Genomic DNA, 23,843 nt, shown 5'->3' with positions numbered 1-23,843 from the left:
ATTTCATAAAAGAACAATTTTATCTTAAAAATAAGCTTTATTTTTATCGATATAATAATTACAATAACTTTTTATTAAAAAAAAACTACTTCTTTTGATTTACTCCCTCCGTTTCAAAATACATGTCCAAGTCAACCACTTCACATATGCCAATGCACAATTTTGACCGTTAATATCTTTAATTATCTAAAGTAAAAAATTATAAAAATTTAATATTTTGAAAATATTTGTCGAGACAAATCAAACAACATCTTACATGCTAATATTTGTATTTATACATTAGTTAAAAAGTATGGTCAAAGTAAGTCAAGTGAATAGTGCACATTGCAAAAATTGGACATGTATTTTGAAACGGAGGGAGTATTAACTAATGCTCTTAGAACATTCATTATGATTCTTCTTAGTTTTATAATTTGTTGTAGCGTAATAAATGGACTATATGAAGACAATAATACTATATAAGTGGGGTCAAATTGGATAATTATCTAATTTTGGGTTAAAAATACAATACACAAGTAGAGGCAAGTGGGGGTCGGCTGACCCCATTGTCCCCACCTTGGATCCGTGTCTGGGCGACATTAACATTTTTTGTTGAAAATGGAGCTGTCAAAAAATGTTTCCAACAAGCAGTTAAGGTGCAGACACAAAACCTTCACCGGCTGATAGAAATATGTGTTTTCGGTCGTTTCTTGGGCTTTTTGTCGTTGGAAATACTACAAATTCTGGTAGTAGTAAATTATGCACAATACTTTATATGAAATTTTGATTTTGATTAAAATTATACGTACAAATATTTATGAATTTCAAATTGTAGCAAACCCAAAAACCATGTTTTTTTTTCAATAACAATAGTAATTTAACCAATATAATATAAATCCTTATCTTTTTTTAATACCATAAACAATATAACATTATATAGGAAAATTTGTTTAAGGGTATAATTGGAAATATAAAAAATTCAGGCAAAAATCTCTATCCCCTCCATATATAATATTGATAATATTGTTCCTATTGTAGTGGGATATTTCCTATTTTAATGTGATTTAATTTTTTAAATAAAAATTAAAATAATATTATTGAATATAAAATAGTAAATAAAATGGTTTAAATGAAGGGTAAAATATGTAATGACAAAGTCAGCCAAAACTCATGTATTTTGAGCTTATTTTCTTTATATATAGCAAAGATTTAATGATATTATTTAATTCTTTTTTGAAATAATGATATTATTTAATAAGCATCTAATCTTTCCGCCTAAAAAAAAAAAAATTCTACTCTTACAAATAATTCTTTATAATTTTATTTAAATAAAATTCATTTATTTTAACACAAGTTAATAAGTAGACCCGTGTGTGTGTGTGTGTGTGTGTGTGTGTGTGTGTGTGTGTGTGTGTGTGTATATATATATATATATATATATATATAGAGAGAGAGAGAGAGAGAGAGAGAGAGAGAGAGAGAGAGAGAGAGAGAGAGAGAGAGAGAGAGAGAGAGAGAGAGAGAGAGAGAGAGAGAGAGAGAGAGAGAGCTTCCATATATTTTTTACTTTAAGTACCCAAATTCGTACTCCACGGTTAAGGTTGGGAATAGACCAAGCCATCAGACAGAGGCTTATGGCCTAGCTTATATAAAGTCTAACCCGGCCCAGCCGATTTAATAAAATAGTTAGATTCAAGTTTTTACAAAACTTGTTTGATTAAACAGATCAGACGAAGACTTACAAAACGTCTATTATGCTCATCAAACCGGCATATATATATATATAATCCTTACAAAAAAACATTAAATATAATATAATATGTACATATGCAACATGTATCTCTTTCTTTATTGCCACGTTTGAAGTTTTCTTTATAAACTCATGAAATCTTCTTATGATTTGGTTATTTAGTAGCTGACATGTCGGTGTGATTATGCATTCATAAGATATAGTTATTTAGTGATAGACATGTTTGTGTGCTTATGTCTTCATAGGATTTTGCCTATTTAATAGTAGAGTGCTTATACACTGACCACCCTAGGTGGCATTACCACTCCCATACCCCCCACATGTGGCATTTTTTACTAATAACATTTAGGGCAATTTTGTCTTTTAGGGGCAATTTTGTCAAACAAACACTCTATAACTTTCCCACCCTATCTTCTCCATCCTCTCCTCTGCATGTTTGCTTCTCAGAATCTCAGTGACACGACCATCACATACGTCGGCGACCATCACCTTCACCGGTCACGACCATTACCAACATTGTCGGTCTATCTCCATTTCCACGGTTACGACTATCACCATCGTAGTCACGACCACACCCACCCACAAACGTCGCCACCTCCCACACCCTCATATCTCACCATCGTTAGATTTCACTACCATCACCGCCATCCTCACCCTCAAACGTCAGCACCTTCACTGTCTCTGATCTAAAGGAGAGAGAAAAATAGATCAGACAATGGAGAGAGAGAGAGAGAGGAGAAGGCGGGAAAGGTTCCACTTTGAAGCTGGCATCGGTGGTCGTGACGAATAAGAGATAGACAAATAGGATACCCATTGGTGACTGAATAGTAGGCTGGTGGTGGGTGTGGCCAATGAAGGTGAAGGAAGGGGAGAAGAGATGAGAGAAGAGAGAGACGAAAGATTGAAGCGAGAGAGATAGTTCCTGCGTGAGGGGGTTGGTGGAGGGCAATGATGAGGTGATGGTGAAGGTGGAGGTTGTGGTTGTAGGGGAGGGCGACGAGAGAGAGAGAGAGAGAGAGAGAGAGAGAGAGAGAGAGAGAGAGAGAGAGAGGGAGGGAGGGAGGGAGGGAGGGAGGGAGGGAGCATCGGTTGGTGGAGAATTTGAGGAAAGAGAGTGAGATTTTTTTTTAATTAAAATGCCACATATGCAGTGGTACAAGGGTGTACAAATGAAAAGGTTGTCAACCTATCATTTCCCTTAACAGTAGACTTATTGGTGTCGCTTGGTTTCAGCGAAAAATTAATAAACTTTTAAATAGGCTTTCAGATTTCATTAGACCTTTAAAAAGGTCAGACCATACTTAAAAACAAGCCTATGATAGGTAAGAGACTAGACTCAGACCTACAATTTTTGAAGTAGGTCATACTTAGGTCTTACAAAGCTCGGCCCTGCTTTGCCCGTTTCCACCCTTATCCACAATGGGAGTGCCCATTTCCTATGAAAACGGGGGTGCCAATTTTACTTGATGTTAAATAGGTTTAGCACCCACCATTATTGATAATCTTATTTCTCTCATTAATTAGCAAGTCAATCTTAGTGGAAACAGTTACTACATTTCTTATCTATTTATTATTTGTTTGACCATATATACTTGCATATAAGAAATCCTAGTAAACGTATTCCATGCTTGAACGGAGGAATCATCCTAACCCTAGATTTTATTTTAGTAAAAAAGGAAAGAGTTCTATATTTAGGAAACAAACCTAATACTAAACTTGTAATATAATGCATCAATCCTTGGTTGACTAGTACAATATCTTACAAAAGCCAAAAGGTCAAAACAAAAAAATTTAAAAATGTGACAACAAATCCACAATCATAAGAAGTTCCGCTATGAACCGATCTTGCCCATGAAATGAAAGAAGTGACAATATATATAATGAATTGATTCGTATCTTCAAAAGTATAATCCATTAATCCGAGATTAACAAACTGCATTTTATGCTTTCATTTTATTTTGTGTTATGTGAAAAGTTGTATGGATGTAATTATTTGTGTCTTATTCTAAAGTCTAAAAACCCACTATAATGCATGAATCCAAGCACCATGCAGATGGATTCTTCAAACGTTACATTTTGCATGAAGCTCAATTTATAAGAATCTAAAATGTAATATCTTCTTATGATCCTATAATATAATAATATGTTTTACATTACCGTAGCCTTTAGATAGATATGGTTATGCTATTTTGGGATCGTTTTTGTCTCTATCCTTTTGGATAATTAATGGACCCTTCTATTTATATTCTCCTATTAAGACTTACTTATACTATATAAGAGCAATGAACTTGATGATTAGTTTCAACACATGAGTGTGTAAAATTAGAGCCACGTACTCTTGTTTTTCTCACACTTTTACACTTTGATTACAAGCCATTTGGCATCCACTTGGAACAACTAAACGTGTTTGTTGCATTTGCATGCTCACCTTCAATTTCCATTTTTCTTCATCCACTCAAACTTTTGTCACCACCTTATAATTTCATGCATGTGTGCACCATTCTATTCTATGGTGTTGCAATTACAAAAAGTGCTATACTTATTGCAATGTGGCTGTGACAAGTATTAAGTTATAAGATTGATACTAATAAACTGCATAATTCTTACCTCTGAGGTATATTAACTTTTCTCTGCCCAAAAATTTTCTTGATGTGAAATTAATGTGTGTACCATTTCTTAATTTTTGTGTGAAACTTCTTTAGTCAATTGTATGGTGGTCTCCTAGTAATTTATGTTGATTTTCTATAAAAAAAAAAATAAAAAAAAATAGCAGCACACAAAAATGTTGAAATTTTCAAATTAGCAGAAGAGACTATTCTATTTAATCATCTAGAGGAGATGATTATTCTAGTCAACATTTTTGTGTTATATTCCACATCTATTTATATATTTTTGTGTTATATACCACATCTATTTATATATATTTTTTACTTTATTTTATATTTTGTTATAGAAATAACTTATACATAACCACTTATATATAAAGAGGACCTAAATCATTCCAAACTGCATGTGTGATAAGTCATAACTACACTGTGTGAGATATCATATCTTTTGTGCAATTGTTGGGTGATTTATGTGTGTAGATACAACTAGAATTTAAGGAATACATTAAACTGAGTTTGTTTGATAGTAACTTAACAGGTTTTCAAATAAAAAAAGATGGACACAGAAAGATCAATAGATGACCAATTCTCCAAGCTACATCCTTCTTTGCCAGAAAACACCAGAATTGGAATAGTTGGTGCTGGTCCAAGTGGCTTATCAGCTGCTTATGCATTAGCCAGGCTTGGTTATAAGAATGTTACAGTTTTGGAGAAACATCACACTGTTGGTGGCATGTGTGAATCAGTTGAAATTGAAGGTATGTCATGATTTCCCTCTTGACCTAATTCAATATGGTTTTAAATTGTGATCGTAGTTGCAGTTACGCTGCAAACATTTATATTATAGTAAAATGCACGAAAATTGTAACGTCGTTTCGAGACTTCTAAAACCGTTACTATACTGCGGTTGCAGACTGCAATTTAAAACTACGTATTCAACTATCAAGTGGTAATGTATTTTGAGTATGTGTTAATGTCTATATAGGAAAAGTTTATGATTTGGGAGGACAAGTTCTTGCTGCAAGCAGTGCTCCAGTGATATTTCACTTGGCAAAGGAGACAGGATCTGCATTGGAAGAATTGGACTCACACAAGCTTGCAGTTGTTGACCCTACCTCTGGAGAATATCAAGATATTAAAGTTGTTGATGATTATGTATCTGTTATGTCACTTACATTGGAAATACAAGTTAGTCTCTATTCTACTCCACTTCTTTCAATTTGTTAAACACATCTATATATATAAGGATTACTTACACATGAATAGAAGGCAAGTGAGCAACAAGCTGCGCCGCTAGACCTTTTTGGATCGCAAAACCAATCCTCGTAAATACAACATTCATAGACCTAGGAGACATAACATTCTTATACATAACTCTTTGAACTCTATATAGATTCTGCATTTGATTTGCTAAAAAGTAGAAGAATGGACAACACAACCTTATAAAAGGATATTATAGTAAATTTTATATTATTTTGTATATCTAGTGTCCATTAAACTCTGAAAATGATAAAAAGTTGTCAAGTAACTTAAGCTTACTTTGGACGAGAGATTTTTTTGGGCTAATGTAATTTAAGAGGATAATTCAAAATTTTCTAAGTAAATTTCATTGTTTAGATAATAAATTTGAAATATTTTCAAAAAGAAGATATTTTATGAAATATTTTGTCAAAACTAGTATCAGAGAATTTCAAATACCACTAAAAAATTAAGAATTTGAAACTTTATAATTCTTCGACTTTTACAAATTGGTCCCTATGTTTTCAAATTTTGCAAATTAGTACCTATAAATTTTGAAAATATTGCAAATTAGTCCCTATAAAATAAAATAAAACAATTTGGTCGTACATTTAAAAAAAATCAAATTAGTTCCTAAATTTTAAAATTGCAATTTTGTCTCTATAAAAGTTAAAAATTTGCAATTTGGTTTGTATATTTTTTTAAAATGATTGATCCCTATAAAATTTACAAATTGCAATTTGGTTTGTATATTTTTTTAAAATGATTGATCCCTATAAAAGTTAAAAATTTGCAATTTGGTTTGTATATTTTTTTAAAATGATTGATCCCTATAAAATTTACAAATTGCAATTTGGTCCCTATATTTGTATTTGTTTGCAAATTAGTTCCTAAATTTTGCAAATTGATACTTATTTTTCATATTTCAAAATTGGTCCCTTAGTTTTTTGAAATTTCATGAAAACTACCCAACAAAGTTGTAGAATGAATAGCTTTGCACACTATGTGCTTGGGTAGAGTTTTAATATATTGTTTTTAGCTTTTTCGAAATAAAAATGATGAAACTTAGTACTCTATCTTTCAAAACAAAAAGATATAGTAATGAAGAGAATTTAATTGATGCATTTGAATTGTCTAGAGTTCCAATTTACCTAGAATTTCCTATTACTCATTCCAAAAACACTCTTAAGGGTTATTCTAGTAATGTTCTGTTCAGAGTTTATTCTTTTGCAAATCAAATAGATCATCCCATTGTTCTCTGACTTGTTATTTGACAGGAAAAAGTGAAGAATGGTGGTCGTATTGGAGTTCACGCTGTTAGTGACATTGCTTCAGACTTAACTCCAGAGTATCTAGAGTGTCATGGACTCAAATCCATTCCAAAATCTGTAGCTTATGGTTACACTGCTTCAGGATATGGGTTTGTTCAAGATATGCCTTATGCTTACCTTCATGAATTTACTCGAACGTCGATGGCTGGAAAAATTCGACGATTTAAAGGTGGATATACAAATCTTTGGCAGAAGATTGCTGAATCACTTCCTTTGAGACTTCTCTGTAACACTGAAGTATTGGCGATCAAGCGGAACTCTGATGATGTCAAGGTTCATATCAAGAGCTCAAATGTAGTTGAAACATTGGAATTCGATAAGATCATAATTTCTGGTTCATTTCCATTAAAATATGGAAGCATTTACCGGTCTCCTTCGACTTGCATAGGTATGTAGAGTTCTCACCGATCCATAATTTTATATAAGACTTTTTGTTTCTTTCTCCGGCATGATAACTTATTGAACAAGTTTTGTGGCAGAACTTGAAAAAGAAGTAATGGATGCAAGTGATCTTGAGAAGGATTTATTCAGCAAAGTCCAGACAAATGACTACTACACCACTGTTTTCAAGATTAAAGGGCTAGAACATTTTCCTATTGGATTTTATTACTTTGATAAATATATGAAAGATCCCAGCACAATTGGAAATCCAGTTGCAATGCAGAAATTTTATGATGACAGTAATATATTCTTGTTCTGGTCTTATGGCAACTCTGTTGATATTAAGGGACCAACTGTCAAGGAGCTTGCAATGAAGACAGTAGAAGCCATGGGAGGAGAAGTTGAGAGTTTCATTCTTCAACGCAACTTTAAGTATTTTCCTCATGTTAGCAGCCAAGGTATTTCATTTGCTTTTTTTCAACTCCATTTTTCTTTGCCAAGTAAAAACTTGTAACACTCTAGGCCTGATATTTTCCATGTTTCCTTTAAGAGAATGAAGATGCAATATTTTCGTCACCGTTTTATTTTACCATTTATTAAAACGGTAAAATTGTTTGTGAAAATGCCAAAATATTGTTTTCATTGTTTGTGAAAAATGCATTCTTCCTATAATTGTCTTCAATCTTCTTTCTATCACATTTGTTCACTGCATTAGTCTTCCACATCCTTATAAGCAATTTAAAATGAACATAAATTTTAGAAAATGAAATCTGAAAACAGGACCTAAATTTTGAAACTGTAATGCAGATATGAAAGATGAATTCTATGAAAAGTTGGAATCAGAGCTTCAAGGTTCAAGGAATACTTATTATGTAGGCGGGCTTATGGCATTTGAGCTTACAGAAAGGAATTCATCTTATGCCATGGCTCTAATTTGCAAGAACTTTGCCAATAGCAATGATCTGCCAACATTTCCTTACACTAGGGTAATTTGACATTTACATATATTTTGGCAAATGAATGTGATTGTAGAACCTGAATTTTATGGAGCTTAGACAGTCATATTTTCCAAATAGATCTGCACCTAATAGAAGTATGTCTTATGCAGGATTTGTTTCCCTTGCAAACTGAGAGTCAAAAGAAGAACCCTAAAGAATTAGGTGAATTGCCAGAAGTGCAATTTCCTAACTTGCCTACTTTGAATAGCTACTTAAAATACTGGGGGACTCATCCAATCACTCAAAATAGGACTCTTTATACATGGATCAATGAAGAAGGGACTCCGGTGTGCCGCAGGACCTATGCAGAACAACATTTTTATTCTTCTTGTGTTGCTCATAAGCTCTCGACGAGCCAAAAGCCGGTTATCAAACCTGGTGACCGGGTTCTCCTTGTCTATGTCCCCGGTTTGGACTTTATTGATGCCTTCTTTGGATGCCTAAGAGCTAAAGTCATACCAGTCCCAATTATTCCCCCAGATCCCATGCAAAGAAGTGGACAGGCACTAATGAAAATTGAAAACATTGCCAAGTCATGTGGCATTGTGGCAATTTTGTCAACCATAGCATATCACTCAGCAGTCCGTGCAGGTTCATTGAAAAATCTAATTTCTATAACACGAAAAAAGGGGAAATCATCAGCTCGGTGGCCGAATCTTCCGTGGTTGCACACTGATACATGGGTCAAAAATTCCAAGAGCATTGTTTTGGAAGATCTTGATGATCAATGTGAACCACAGCCTGATGATATATGTTTCTTGCAGTTTACGTCAGGATCAACTGGTGATGCAAAAGGAGTCATGATCTCTCATGGCGGACTAATTCACAATGTGAAGTTGATGCAAAGAAGATACAAAAGTACCTCGAGGACTAAACTAGTGAGTTGGCTTCCTCAGTATCATGACATGGGGCTGATCGGGGGACTTTTTACATCGCTTGTTAGCGGTGGATCTGCATTTTTATTTTCACCAATGACATTTATCAAGAAACCAATGTTATGGCTTGAAATCATCAGCAAGTATCAGGCAACTCATAGTGCCGGCCCTAACTTTGCCTTTGAGTTACTGATTCGAAGATTGGAGTCCAACAAGGATAAGATTCAGAATTTAGACCTTTCATCATTGGTTTTTCTTATGGTTGCCGCTGAACCAGTGAGACAGAAGACCTTGAAAAGATTTATTGAGCTAACTACTCCTTTTGGCTTATCTCAAAGGGTGATGGCTCCTGGATATGGCTTGGCAGAAAATTGTGTGTTTGTCAGCTGTGCATTTGGAGAAGGTATGCCTATCATTGTTGATTGGCAGGGTAGAGTTTGTTGTGGGTATGTTCATCCAGCGGACACAGATATTGACATTAGAATAGTTGATTCAGAAACTTGCAAAGAGCTTCACGAAGATGGAAAGGAGGGAGAAGTTTGGATTAGTAGTCCAAGTGCAGGAGTAGGATATTGGGGAAGGGAAGAATTGAGTCAGAAAACTTTCAGGAATGAACTTATGAATCATCCGGGACGTAATTATACAAGAACTGGAGACTTAGGACGAATAATAGATCAGAAGCTATTCATCACTGGAAGAATCAAGGATCTTATCATTGTTGCTGGAAGAAACATTTACTCGTCTGACGTGGAAAAGACAATTGAGACTTCATCTGAATTTCTTCGTCCTGGTTGCTGTGCTGTCATTGGTGTCCCGGAGGAAATTCTATCAGCAAAGGGCATTTCTATTCCTGATGGCTCTGATCAGGTTGCCTTGGTTGTGATTGCAGAAGTAAGGGACGGTAAACCGGTTAGCAAAGATGTGATTGAGATTATTAAGATGCGTGTGGCAGAAGAACATGGAGTTGTTCTTGCTTCTGTCAAGTTGATCAAGCCTAGAACCATCAGCAAAACAACATCAGGAAAGATCAAGAGATTTGAATGTATCAAACAATTCACAGATGAGACGCTGAACTTGGTACCTCTAGGTACAAAACCTATGTTGACAAAGAAATCTATGATGTGGTCATTTACTACAGTAACATGCAGAGAAGAAAAACCTCTCCGGCTCCAGCTAACAAAAAGTGCACCTGCACATGGTAAAAGGATCAATAAAAACGACATCATAGAGTTTTTGAAAGTGCTTATTTCTGAGCAGACTGGAACACCAATCAACAAAATCTCAGTCACTGACAACCTCACATCCTATGGAATCGACTCAATTGGTGTGGTGAAAGCAACTCAAAAACTATCAGATTTCCTAGGTACACCAGTTGCAGCAATAGATGTTTTCACTGCATCATGCATTCAAGAATTGGCTAGCTTTTCTGAGGATCTTCTGTCAAAGACTCGGCCTCAGACAGAGAGAAGTATACCCATACCTAGTAAAAGGATCAGCAAAAATGATATTCAAGAGTTCTTGAAAGGGCTCATTTCTGAGCAGACTGGAGTCGCAGTCGACAAGATTTCAGTCACAGACAACCTCACATCCTATGGAATTGACTCAATTGGTGTGGTTAAAGCAACTCAAAAACTCTCAGATTTTCTTGGCACACCAGTTGCAGCAATAGATGTTTTCACTGCATCATGCATTCAAGAACTGGCTAGCTTCTCTGAGGATCTTCTATCAAAGACTCAGCCTCAGCTTTCAAATAATCCATCCGATGTTCCAGAAGCGTACATTGATTGTACTGAATCAGTTGTGGAGGTATCCAAGTCTCGACAATTGGGTATCCGTTTACTTCAATTCCTGGCACTTATTTTTATCTCTATCATGCTTTCCTCTCCTGCTTATCTATCCATCACTGCTTTTTTAAATTCCAGCCTAAGTGCCAGTAAATCAGTAGCCGGAGTTCCCTGGTTAAATTATATATTTTCACTGATTTTTGCACCTCTTGCTTGGATTCTATGCATCGCTTCTTCTTGCGTTTGCATTTCCTTGTATGGAAGTTCTTTAGTGGGGCCAAACTATGAACATGTCTCTGACATCTCCATCTATTCAACGGATTTTGTCAAGTGGTGGGCACTTTACAAGACTCAAGAAATTTCCTCTAAAGTTTTGGCAACACACCTAAGAGGAACAGTGTTTCTAAAATACTGGTTTGAAATGTTGGGAGCAAGAATTGGATCCTCAGTTCTGCTTGATACAGTTGACATCACGGACCCAGCTCTGGTGTCAATCGGAGATGAAGCTGTTGTTGCAGAAGGTGTTTTAGTTCAAAGCCATGAGGTAAAGAATGGAATTCTAAGTCTCCATCCCATTAAGATTGGAAAATGTTCTTCTATTGGACCTTATGCTGTTGTTCAAAAAGGAAGTGTTATTGGAGAAAGTGTTCAAGTACAGGCCTTGCAAAAGGTTGCAGAAGGCGAGCATGTGCTAAATCCGGATAAGCTTAAAAATATTGATAAGGTATGTTACATTACTCAATGCTTACAAAAATATGTTCTATGTTATTTCATATAACTGAAACTATGCAGTTTGTTTAATTTTGACTAGAGGTTCCGTTAGGCTGCTTTACTACTATTAATGGGGCATTTTCATCCTATCTCTCTAGTCCTTCATGTCTATGTATCTATTTGGATTGACTTATTTGAGCTTATCTACTCTCACAGGAACTTGTGATACTATTTGTGAGAGTTTATAGAAACAGCTTATGGGATGTCCATATTGTTTTCAATTTATTTGCATAAGCTCTCCAGGAGAGTTCATGAAAACAACTTATAGATATATGAAAAATGTTTGACTTGATTTTATCTTTTGTTATAAAACTAGTTCATACATAAACAAGTATATGATAAGAATTAAGTTGTTTATCCAAACAGAACCTATAGGCTATATCTGCATCATAAATTAAAAACAGATAATTTATGAAGTTTGAACTATTAACTAATACCTTATAATTTTTATTACAGAATGCAGATCTTCCTGTGATTAACAGCAAAACTCAACATGATAACCTCTACCACTTTATGGGGATCTATCTTGTTGGCTTTCTCTCCTCATTCGCAGCAGCCATTGCGTACTTCTTATATATCAAATTCTCCAACCAACCTCCATCACTTCAATACTTTTCCTTTGTTTGCATATGTGGTGCTTTTCACTGGATCCCATTTACCGTCATTGCATATGCTACCATGTTTTCTGATGTCCCATCAAGCCCCATCACCTTTGCCATTACATTTACCATCGCCTACTTGCTTCACGGTCTCATACTCATCACTCTCACCGCTGGTTTTACTCGTCTCCTCATACATAACCAAAAACAAACCAAATTCAAAACCTGGCTTCAATGTCGTTTAAACATCTCCTGCCACCTTAGATGTGCTAAGCTTCTCTCAGGAACAGAAGCCTTCTGCGTATATTTACGCCTTTTAGGCGCAAAAATTGGCAAACATTGCTCCATCAGAGCCATCAACCCAGTTTCAAATCCAGCGTTAATGTCAATTGGCGCCGGTGTCCATCTCGGAGATTTTAGCAAAATAATTACAGGATTCTATTCTTCCAACGGATATACTTCCGGAAAAATCCAGGTTCAAGATAATTCAGTTACCGGAAGTCAAAGCTTGATCCTCCCTGGTTCTCTCATCCAAAAGAATGTGATCCTTGGTGCACTTTCATTAGCTCCAATGAACTCTACACTACAAGAAGGTGGTTTATACATTGGATCACAATCCAATGCAGCAAATTTATCTACAACATTGCACAAACAAGACTCACAAAAAGTAACCTTCACATTAACAAGAACATGGTATCAAACCTTCTCATCACTCATCATTCAGCCATTTCTACAAACAGCTTTACCTCATTTCTTATTGGCCTTATCAATATATGCGCCTCTAAACTTGATTTTTCACCTTAAGAACACACAAAAAGTTCCAATTTTTTTGCTATTACCATTGTTTTGGATTCTCTCAGGTGTTATAGCTGCATTGTTATGTCTTATGTGTTATAGCCAAATGGGTCATTACTGGAAGAAACAAAAAAGGTGAAAAAGTTCCTATATGGAGTAAAAGAATAATCTTTGATAGTACATGGCAAGCTATAAGAACATTAATAGGTGATTATTTCATGGAAATGATATGTGGGTCATTTATGTTTGTGACATGGATGAAAATGATGGGTGTTGATGTAAACAATGATGTTTATGTTGATAGCATGGGTGCATTGTTGAATCCTGAGATGGTTAGGATTGAAAAAGGTGGTTGTGTTGGAAAAGATGCATTGTTTTTTGGACATATTTATGAAGGTGATGAAGGTGGGTTGGTTAAGTTTGGAGAGATTAAGGTTGGTGAAAATGGATTTGTTGGGAGTAGAGCTGTGGTTATGCCAGGTGTGATGTTGGAGAATGAGGCTAATGTTGGTGCTTTGTCACTTGCAATGAAAGATGAAATTGTTAGGTCAAGGTAAAAATGAGTGAAGATTTAATTCGGTCTCTAATGATTTTTTTGCGATTCAATTTGGTTTGGACAAAATATAATACGAAACTAGTCTGATTTCAAGATTTGGACAAATTAGTCTCTCTATTATAATGAGTTAGGACTAATTTATCTTCCGTAAAAAAATGTTAAAGGGTTAATTTGGTATTATTATTTGTCCTGGGTTAAATTGGATCGCGAAAAAATAGTTAAGAATCAAATTGGGTCTTCAAGAAAAAAAAAAATGTTGAATAGTGCTTTGTTTAAGTGAGTTGTGATGAGTGATTGGGTGGTTCACTACAGTGAAACACCTAATTAGGAATAGTAGCTCTTATTTAGGATCTAGCAGAATTTTAATAATTGTGTCATACAGTGTGAAATTCTACTCAAATTCCACATGTATACTGTGATGTTGGTGAAATCTGAATGTAGTATAAATCTTCAGTGTTACTCAATTCAGTTCCATGTCTATTTGTGAAGAAAAAAAAATATACTGTTACTCAATCCATTTCATATCTTCACCATTATATTCACTTTGTGAGATATGATTAAATGGATGTGTAAATTTTTGTTAGATGCTTGCATGTTCTTGTAATGTTATTTTTTTAACGCACCCAACTCAATATTTATATACTCATACTTTTAAGAAAAATTAGACACAACAAAACATATTCACCTTTAATGTAAACATATCAACAATAATGAGTGCCAACGTTCAAAGACAAAACCTAACCAAAAAATTGTTCAAGCAACGATGAAACCATCGACCCTTATCTCGTGGCTCATAAACGTCATGAAGACGATGATTCGACTCTGACAATTCACTTTTATATTATGAACAATGCTTTTGAAGAAATGCACTAGGAATCTAAAAAGGCCTTTTAAGAAAATGGCACCCCAAAGGAAGGTTATTCTTTCTATGGAATCTCATACTTTAAAATTACAAACACAATTAAATGCCCTTCAAACTAATCTCAAAAAACACACATTGAACCTAAATTTAAATGTAAAAAAGTTGAAAGATTTAATATTGAATTTCTAAAAACTAAATTGACACAGATTTCTAATGAGAACTTAAAACTTGATAATAAAGCGAGGACTTAAAAATCCTCATAGAATAAATTTCAACAAATCTTATAATAAACCCTTTAAGGGATCTCATAAGAGCCCTTTTAAAAAATGAAAGCAAGTCCAATATTTCCAATAAAAGGAAGTCTCATCCTTCTCATATTGTTTGCCCCTATTGTTGCAAGAAAAGTCATACCATATCAAAATTTTGCAGTAGTAAATTTATGGCTCTTAAAGGTAGAAATATTTGGGGACACAAGTGCAATATACATATACATAATGTTAACCATTAAGGACCCAACATTAGTTGAAAACCTAAAAACTATACTTGATTGCGTTGTAGCTATGTTTAGAAGAAAATAATTGAATGATATGCAAGGGAAAGATGCTACAAACATATTTAAGGTGGCTAATCAAATTTTAAGAATCATGTTCTAGGGTTAAACGGTTTTGTCACTATAAAATTATGAAAATACAACAACGGTGAGATGTCAAGTGGAGAAATTTTGTTGATTTTAGCTTAGTAAGTCTACACAGAGGTATATTTCTTAACTTTTACTTGACATGATCATTTCAAGTAAGTGTTCTCAATTTTATATTTTAAGTGATTTAATTTTGAGTTAATGTCTCTCAAATAAGAGTTAAAAAATTTATAAGTTAGCTAAATCTCATACGGTTAAAATGCTATTACTAAACAATATTAAGTGTATATCCTATAATTACATGTTAAGATATTGTTCTTCAAAAAAAAAAAATTGTTAAGATATTGTTATGCCATCTTATAGTTTTGATCCTTGTTTCTATCTTTATTTATGTGTTGTATGTTGTTAACTAGGTTAGTAAGTCTACACCTATGAAGTTACATGATTTAGGATAAAAATGAATTACAACGACTCAAATGAAAATAATATAAAATGTTAATCAAACGATCGACAACTCTTCTAAATGACTTTTGTCTTCAAATGCAAATAAAATAACTAAAATCATAACCTAAAATATCATATGATGATTTGGATCTTCATATTGTCTTTGGTACAACAAAACGAATTTTTCAGTGTACATCCAAATCTTCATCTTGCTATTTTTCGTGAAAATTGCGACACTTTTAAAATGAATAATGTCACGAGTGACGACATACAACTGAGACTGTTCCTTTTTTCACTAAGGAATAGATCAAGAGTTTGGCTAGATTCATTGCCATCCAACTCCATTTCCACATGGGATGAGCTAAGAAAATCTTTCCTAGCCATGTACATTTCCCCTTCAAAAATTGATTCTTTAGAAATCAAATGACTGTTTTTCACAAAAAAGAGGGAATACTTGCACAAAAAGAGATTTACTTTTCCCATCCTGTTGCCTTCTCGCGCGCCCTGCAAAATTTCTAAAAATGCCCTTGGTCCAGATTATATAATCTGGACCATATTGTTAGTGATATCCGGAAAACGAATTTCGGAACCAATGTTATGTGCTTTTTTATGTCTTTCTTTGATGTCAAGGGTCTCTGTTGACCGTTATATGAACCCCACACATGCTGCAATGCAATTGCAGGGTTCATATGAACGGTCAACAATGACCATGACACCACCGACACCCCTAAATAACTAAAAACATTTGAAGAAAATGGAAGAAAAGAAGTGAAGTGAAGAATGAAGGTATTTGTTGAAGATGGAAGCCTATTTATAGCCTAAAACAAGTCCTAGGTCATTATTACAGCCAATGAAAACGTGTTAGTGGTTGTAACCGTCTAAACCTACATTAATGACTCTCTTTCAAAAGAATCCAATGTTGAAGCTTTCCGGATTATACAATCCGGAACTTCCTTAACCCTACAAGAAGTGCCAACTTTTCCCTCGTTCACCATTATCGTGTTAATCCGGAAAATACATTCCGGAAACCAAAGGTGCATTCCGGATTGTAGTTTCCGGACTGCATCAGTGTCATGGTCGGTGGTCTACACCACATGTTTTTGTCGGTGGTCAAGTCAAAAAACGTGTTTTACCACGTTTTTTGACTACATTTATGACCTCCCAACCGTTTTTGACCCCCCTCCCTATAAATAGTCTTCTGAACCCCACCATTTCTCACACCATCCTCTCCCAACCTCTCCTCCTCTTCTTCCTTCTACAACCATGGTTTTTCATCGTTGGTCTTTCATAGATAAGGGTCTCGTTGAAAACTTTTAGGGTTTGTATGAACGCTCAATGAGGAACGAACCGCGCTGCAAAGAAGTGCGGTTCATGTGGGGGTCATGTGGGTCAGTGTGGTTCTTAGCTAGGCCTGTCTGGGCGTAAGTTTGAGAACCCCCTACCTCCCTCAGGGGCATTGGTTTCTTCTTCCCGCCCTCCTCTTCCCTCCTCCTCCGGTTGCCCTCCAATAGGGAAACTACTGCTATATCCTATCACATAGCAGTGGTTAGACTCTTAGGAGATTAGAATTAGGCTCTTAGGAGATTAGAAATAGATTTAGGATCTTATGTAATAAGCTTAAAAAGCTTGAAAATTATTGTAATGTATTGTTCATATATTAATAAAATGAGTTGTTTTTATGTTTGTGTCTTTTTATTTATGTTTTTTTACTTTATTTGCATTTTATTTTACGAATTTTAAAGTTTGAAATTGTAAAAGTTCTGGAAGAAAACAATTCCGGATTTTAAAATCCGGATACATCTGCAAATTTCTAACAATCGATTCCGGAAAACGAAATCCGGACCAGGGGTAAAAATGGAATAAAATAGGGCGCGCTAGGAAAGGCATAGGGTGGGAAAAGTAAATCTCGTACAAAAATTGGGAGACTTTGAAAGAGATGTTCTGATTGTACCCACACCGCATGTTGGAGAAATGGTTGATAGTACATACATTCTAAAACGGGTTAACCTACACAACTAGGTTGGTCATGGATACGACAACTAGTGTCTGATTGATCAGGATAAAGGAGAGTTGCGACGACCATGAACCCGACCATCTAAGCTACCTCCACCAGAGTCCTAAATCATTTGGGATACCACCTACCTGTCACTTCCATCCTCAAAAGTATCTTTTGACGACACATAAACATACTCGGGAAGCTCGAAATTCGAACTCACTAAGTTCACCCACAAATGAGGTGACCTTAGTGGAGCTGGAATGAACTCATAACTCACATCCTCAATGACATACATGACAACATCAACAAAATGCTCCCAAGACTCTCTAGTGGGGGAGCCCAAAACAAGAACCTTAGGACCTTCTCTCAAACCAACATCAAATGTAGGCACACCAGGCTTAGGCGCCACAACTTTATATGCAACAAACAAAAATAGTAATATAGGAAATTTTTGTAAGGTACGATTATAATGGTGCAATAATCACAACAATTACACTATTTAGTGTCCCGACTGTTAGCCTGTATTTTTATTTGGTGTTATTCGACAGGCAAAGGAAGATTAAAAGCTGCAAAATTCTCTAAGTCCATGACTTGAAGTTGCTGAATTCGACAGATACTGAGAGTTTTTCGATAGAAGCCATAGTTCGACAAGCATTGGAAGTTTTTGACAGAAAGGTGGAAACTGACAAGCAGTTAATTTAGCAAAGAAGGTGGTTTCAAGTGTCCAGACACGTGGAAGGCATGCAGTTTTCAACGAAGACATGCAGTTTTTAGCAGTTTAAGTTATGCAATTATTTTCTATATGTATATATAGTAGTTTTTTATTTGAAAAAAGGTTCGCAAATCACTTATAGAATTCTAGCACTCGAATTACCGGCATCTAGAGAAAAAAATTCATACATAATGTATGTAATCTGATTTGTCGAACCACATTTACATTAATGCAATGTAATTTACCTTTTCTTTAAGTTTCTACGTTTGAAACTTTTAAGTCTTATACTTGCATTTCCGTTATTTATCTATGTCGAAAGACAGTCCTTTTCAAACACAAAACAGTTTTTTTCATCTTGTTCATAAAGCAACCTATGAATATGATGCACATTCATGTATTTTTCTCGAAAAAAAACATGTCCTAGTATTTCTGATTTGATTCTGCTTGTAATAATCAAAACTAATCCTCTTGTTTACCAAAAACATAGGTAAACACCGACACACTCCAAAGAGGATCCTCACTGGAAGTAACCTATGGAAAAGAAAAAAAATTATAACAATAATTTATATCATTATATAAATTGAACCTATCGGATAACTATCAATTTTGGTCGAACATTCTTTAGTAAATTTTTTGTCCATTACAGTAAACTTATATTCTAAATATATATATGTTTACCAACGAAAATTATAAAGTTATCTACTAATTTTGGGAGACATGTTTTTGTACAAATTTACCCTTATAACACATTTATTTTCAAGATTTTATTTTAAATTTTAAATAAAAAACATGGATATTTGAAACTAAATTATTGATCGATTTAACTAATTCATACATTATGAGACTACAACAAGTGAAATAGAAAAGTGGATAGAAATACATTTTAGTGTCCACCTTTTTAATGTTCGTATATGATATGTTGGTTTAATTTAACACAAAATTTCCTACGAAAATAAAACTATTAAAAACTCCCCTTAAAGTGTGTGCGCGCTCTCTTCATCCATAATAGTTGTCGCATTTGATCATTTCACACAAATTAAGACTATATATCATAAATATAAAAAAAATTGATGATTTTACTAAATTATCCTTATTTTATTTTTTTTGGTCTAGTCATCTTTTTGGTGGTGACAAGGGTTTGAACCCCGGATCTTGCATATTTTATGCATTGTCCATACCAACTGAGTTAAGCTTACGAGGACACCATTACTGTATTTTTATTATCATAGATACAAAATGAAAAATAATATTTTGCAATAATATCAATAATATTAATTAGAGGGTACAATTGACTAGTCAATTAAGATTGTATTGAAAAATGAAATGACACCCTGATTGAGAATTATTTTTTTTTGTTGCAAATGTGATAGTTATCATGGAAGATAAAGAAAAAACCGTAATTTATGAATAATAATAATAATAATAATAATAATAATAATAATAATAATAATAATAATAATAATAATAATAATAATAATAATAATAATAATAATAATATATTTATGGAATCAAGTACCATTATTTGTGATATTTTTAATTATTTTAATAAAATGACGTGTCGTGTAAATCTAAGATAATGAATGTGGTATTTATGTAACGAATCTAAAATGATTTAATCGGTAAATAAATAAATATAAGAAAAAAAACAAGAAAAACATAAATATTTTTAATAACGTTTACGTATAAGCTAATCTAAATTAATTTTAAATATTTTTCACTACCAAAAAAAAATCTAAATTAATTTAATATCCTTTTATTAATAAGTAAATAACATAAAAGAATATATATGATAAGCACAAAGTTTTATATTTATCTTACGGTAGAGATGCTAACAACGTATTTGTTAAAGAAAAAAAAAACTAGCATAGAAACATTGAATCGTAATTTTCAACGTAAATTTATATATATATATATATATATATATATCAGCTTCGTTGCTCTTTCTTCTCTTAGTACTATCTTGGTTAAGATGGCTCCGAAGAGGACATCAAGAGGTAAACAAAAAAGAGAAATGAAGAAGATTGAGAGAGAAAGCGATCTTTTAGTAGCATTTTCAAAGAGAAAGTCTGGCATTTACAACAAAGCCTCTGAATTATCAACACTTTGTGGGGCTTTAGTTGATATTCTTATTATTTCTCCAGCAGGAAAACCATATTGTTATGGAGAACCTTCTTCTCAATCCATAGCAAGAACAATTTTGAAGAATGAAAACCCTTCAGTAGAAGAAGAATTAAAGCAACTAAAGATTAACGAAGTTAACACAAAAAATGATGAGCTTTTGGATGAAAAGCATGTTGCGGAAGCACAACGGGAAAGTTTGAAGGCTTTGGAAAGTTATGGCTATTGGTCGATCAATGAGAAAGATGTTGAAAGCTTTGATTATGACCAGTTAAAAAAATTGGACACATCTTTAGTGGACATTGCAAATAAATTGATAAGTAGTGTCTTAAGCAATGGAGGAGAGATTAATCCTCATGGTACGTGTACATCTTCTAATCAACTTGGTCTTATATTTGATATATTAATGATGTCAAATGATTTCATTTCATGTTTTCTGTCTAATTTATTTATGAAAAAGTGGTTATAATTTTATTTGCAGCAATTTCTTGCATAGATGAACTGAATGGAGACCAGACAAATCCTCCTTATGTCTTTGGGGCCAACAACAACTGTTATGAAATTGGTGCAAGTAAGAAATCTCATTCCAAATTCATATAAACAAGAGTAATACAGATTACTCGCACTCCAACACATCAAAAATCTATACTGCCAACTTTAACCATTTTAATGCAATTATGAGATAAATCTTGTTTATTTTTTCATTTTGATCCCAAAAAAAGATATGAAGACATTAAATTTTAATATTCCATGCGATAAACCTAACACATTGTATAATTTCTTGTCATTGAAGCTTATGGATCCCAGATTTATGATCCAAAAGGAAAAGGCAAGGATGTTATTGCTTCTCTTGAAGGTAGAAATAAAACACAAGGACCAAACCTTGACCGTGCAAGCGGAAGTGGAAATGGAAGTGATGTTGATCATTCTCCTAAAGATGAATGATATGCTAGAAGAATCTTCCATATGTATGATCATATATACCATAGAATAAGGTGATATAAGCGGATATCACATTTCAGGGTGCCCATGACTCCAACTATTTTCTCATTTTGATGGATTCTTGATTTTTATTTCCTCTTATTTTGTAGTGTTTTTCTATATTCTACTTTTGTGGACTTTTATTTGAGTGGTTGGATTGTGTTAAGTAATATAGTCAGTTTGTTTGTGCTTTGGATTTTGGTTGTATTGGGTTTGAGTATAATTGTACTATTTTTAATATAAATTTCACTAGACATTATAAAAATATTTTAACACCCCAATAAATTGATAGGAAATAGTGCTCATGTGATTTTAACTTCCATTCATTCTTCAAAAACATGTTAAGGTGGCGGAAACACAAAGAAGGGAGTTTGAATTATGTTTCTGATTAGTTTACGTTAAGAAGCTTTACTATTGGACACGGATAAAACTTCAAAGCAATGTTGTCTAAATCGCGATCTAGATCCTAAGATCGTACGATCTTCGGAGTCATGATGCTTCCACCGATTTGGAGCAGATCCAAGATCGGAGAAGATAGAGGAGCGACCGGCGCGCCGCGTAAACGCGTTGAATCGCTGAATCGGCGTTTCTTTTCACATCTGTGAAGGTGGCCAACTAGGGTGTGACCCGTTTGACCCGACCCGGTTCAGTTTTGACCTGATTTCTTCTAATACGAACCCAACCTATTCTGCCCGGAAACGACCCGTTTTCCACTCTAAAAGGCCAGATTCATTCATTAATTTAAGTTTTGGGACTTGTTGGTGTTTAATTGAATAATTAGGTTAGGAAATTGGAAATTTCTCTAAAATTGTGAATTTTTCTCATCTTTTGTGAAATTGTTATTCTTCAATTATTCATTCAATGAATCAATTCTCTTCCATCTTTTATTCTTTTATAAATGCAATTAAAAAAAAAGTTCAAATTAACATTCAATAGAATAAAAAAAAGGGAATGCTAAGTACACGTCAACAGGAACAAGCACATCTGAAATTTGGTATTCTTCCTAGAGATGATAGTTACAAGAAGCAATATAGCATGGAATGTCAACAATCCCAGTAACCAGGGTTCCTGAAAACAAAACAAAAAAATGAAGGCAATATTAGTAAGTCCGCAGTGTTCAAATAACAAGAAATTTCTGAAAAAGACAAAATGGTAGAGATTGAATAATTTGATAATTCAAAACACCAAAAGTAATATGATAATTCAATAAAATAGAGAGAAATACCTTCCAATGTATGTCATGAAAGGAACCTAAAAAGTTATCCTTAGCAGGACGAAGGTTAGAACGAAGTTCATAAGAGATTTTCTGAACAAGATTTGACATAAGATCAACGTTTTCCTCCATAGTATATTTCAGTTCATCGATCGACATGGCTTGGTTATCTGCAGTTACCGGAAATATACTACTTCAGCAGTTCACTATCTTTGCATTCTTCGGTTTTTGAATTTTGATTTCGTTCGATTCCAGATTCTTCTTCTTCTTGACAGACTAGCTCTATTGATATTTCAGACTCCATGATTGATTAATTTCTTAGTATGTGAAGCCTGAGTAGATTATTTCTTGTCTTCATGGATGTCAAGCCTTTAGATAAGGGAGAATATCAGACTATGACACACGCAAATACAAATGTTGCAGATGATGTAGATAAAATAAAAGAACAAAATAGGTGATTCATAAAGGCTTCTCAACAGGCAACAACGATTCATTATCTTCCTCTGTTTCTTCATCCAACACCAGCAAAATTTGCCACCATTCGGATTTGAAACGCCATAAAAAATCAGTGGTACGTAAGATGTTCTAGTTAGACTCTGGGTGACAACGAGGCAACCGTAGCGACTATTGGAGAGCATGACCTCACATAGTCAACGCAACCACCATCATCTTAGCCGCATCATATTTTCCTTGCTCTGAAATAACTTTCGGTACAAAGAATCCTCCAATAGGTATCTTCATTTCCGTTGAAAAGTGAAAGCTCCATAATTGACTTTAATTAGAGGAAATATGAGATCTAGAATGAAAACATCAAATGATACGACCCAATTCATTTTCCTTTATTTTTCATTGATAATGATTATGAGTGGTACAAAGCTAGCAATGATAGTTATACTAACTAGAATTCCTAAATAACTTGCTACTAAAAGGATAAAACTGAATTAGACTAATATCCTAAACCTACTCCATCCTTATTTATTCTAAAACTAAATATAATATGTTACTCTAAAAATAACTAACAAGCCCTTAGTGTAATCCATCTTCCATCTTCGCTCCTTATTATAAGTATCTTATCATAAATTAATTGTGTAGTTCAATTTTTTTTATCTAATCAAATAAATACATTTTTTTTCTTTCACTTTCAATCAACCAAAATATCTACAAAAAAATATCATAATCTTTCTTTTTTCTTATTTTTTTTTTTCCTTTTTTTATA

At 33.9% G+C, this 23,843-nt stretch overlaps 1 protein-coding gene, 1 long non-coding RNA gene and 1 pseudogene across 3 annotated transcripts; 2 read left to right on the top strand and 1 right to left on the bottom strand.

The window, feature by feature from the left end:
- The first annotated feature begins 4,737 nt into the window (after positions 1 to 4,737).
- Positions 4,738 to 13,797, top strand: LOC146930821 (uncharacterized; annotated as a pseudogene). The gene is made up of 7 exons (XR_015006496.1): positions 4,738 to 5,093; positions 5,321 to 5,523; positions 6,852 to 7,293; positions 7,385 to 7,744; positions 8,094 to 8,272; positions 8,395 to 11,667; positions 12,171 to 13,797. The product of XR_015006496.1 is annotated as an uncharacterized LOC146930821 (transcript).
- A 6,444-nt stretch (positions 13,798 to 20,241) lies between these two features.
- On the top strand, positions 20,242 to 21,679 carry LOC146930820 (agamous-like MADS-box protein AGL29). Its single transcript, XM_085708318.1, has 3 exons — positions 20,242 to 20,792; positions 20,915 to 21,004; positions 21,227 to 21,679. Exons 1-3 carry the CDS (start codon positions 20,285 to 20,287, stop codon positions 21,376 to 21,378), a joined length of 750 nt encoding a protein of 249 aa, XP_085564444.1. The 5' UTR covers positions 20,242 to 20,284; the 3' UTR covers positions 21,379 to 21,679.
- A 651-nt stretch (positions 21,680 to 22,330) lies between these two features.
- LOC146930819 (uncharacterized) lies at positions 22,331 to 23,616 on the bottom strand. The gene is made up of 2 exons (XR_015008356.1): positions 22,640 to 23,616; positions 22,331 to 22,482 (listed from the first exon to the last, which is right to left on the bottom strand). It is a non-coding gene; the product is annotated as an uncharacterized LOC146930819 (long non-coding RNA).
- Positions 23,617 to 23,843: the final 227 nt, after the last annotated feature.

This window comes from Medicago sativa, chromosome 4, assembly GCF_051527215.1.
Source record: "Medicago sativa cultivar Bolivia chromosome 4, Bolivia_mono, whole genome shotgun sequence".
In the NCBI taxonomy this organism is placed as follows: Eukaryota; Viridiplantae; Streptophyta; class Magnoliopsida; order Fabales; family Fabaceae; genus Medicago; species Medicago sativa.
Note: the sequence above shows the minus strand (reverse complement) of the source record. Positions and strands in the feature narration are given on the sequence as shown.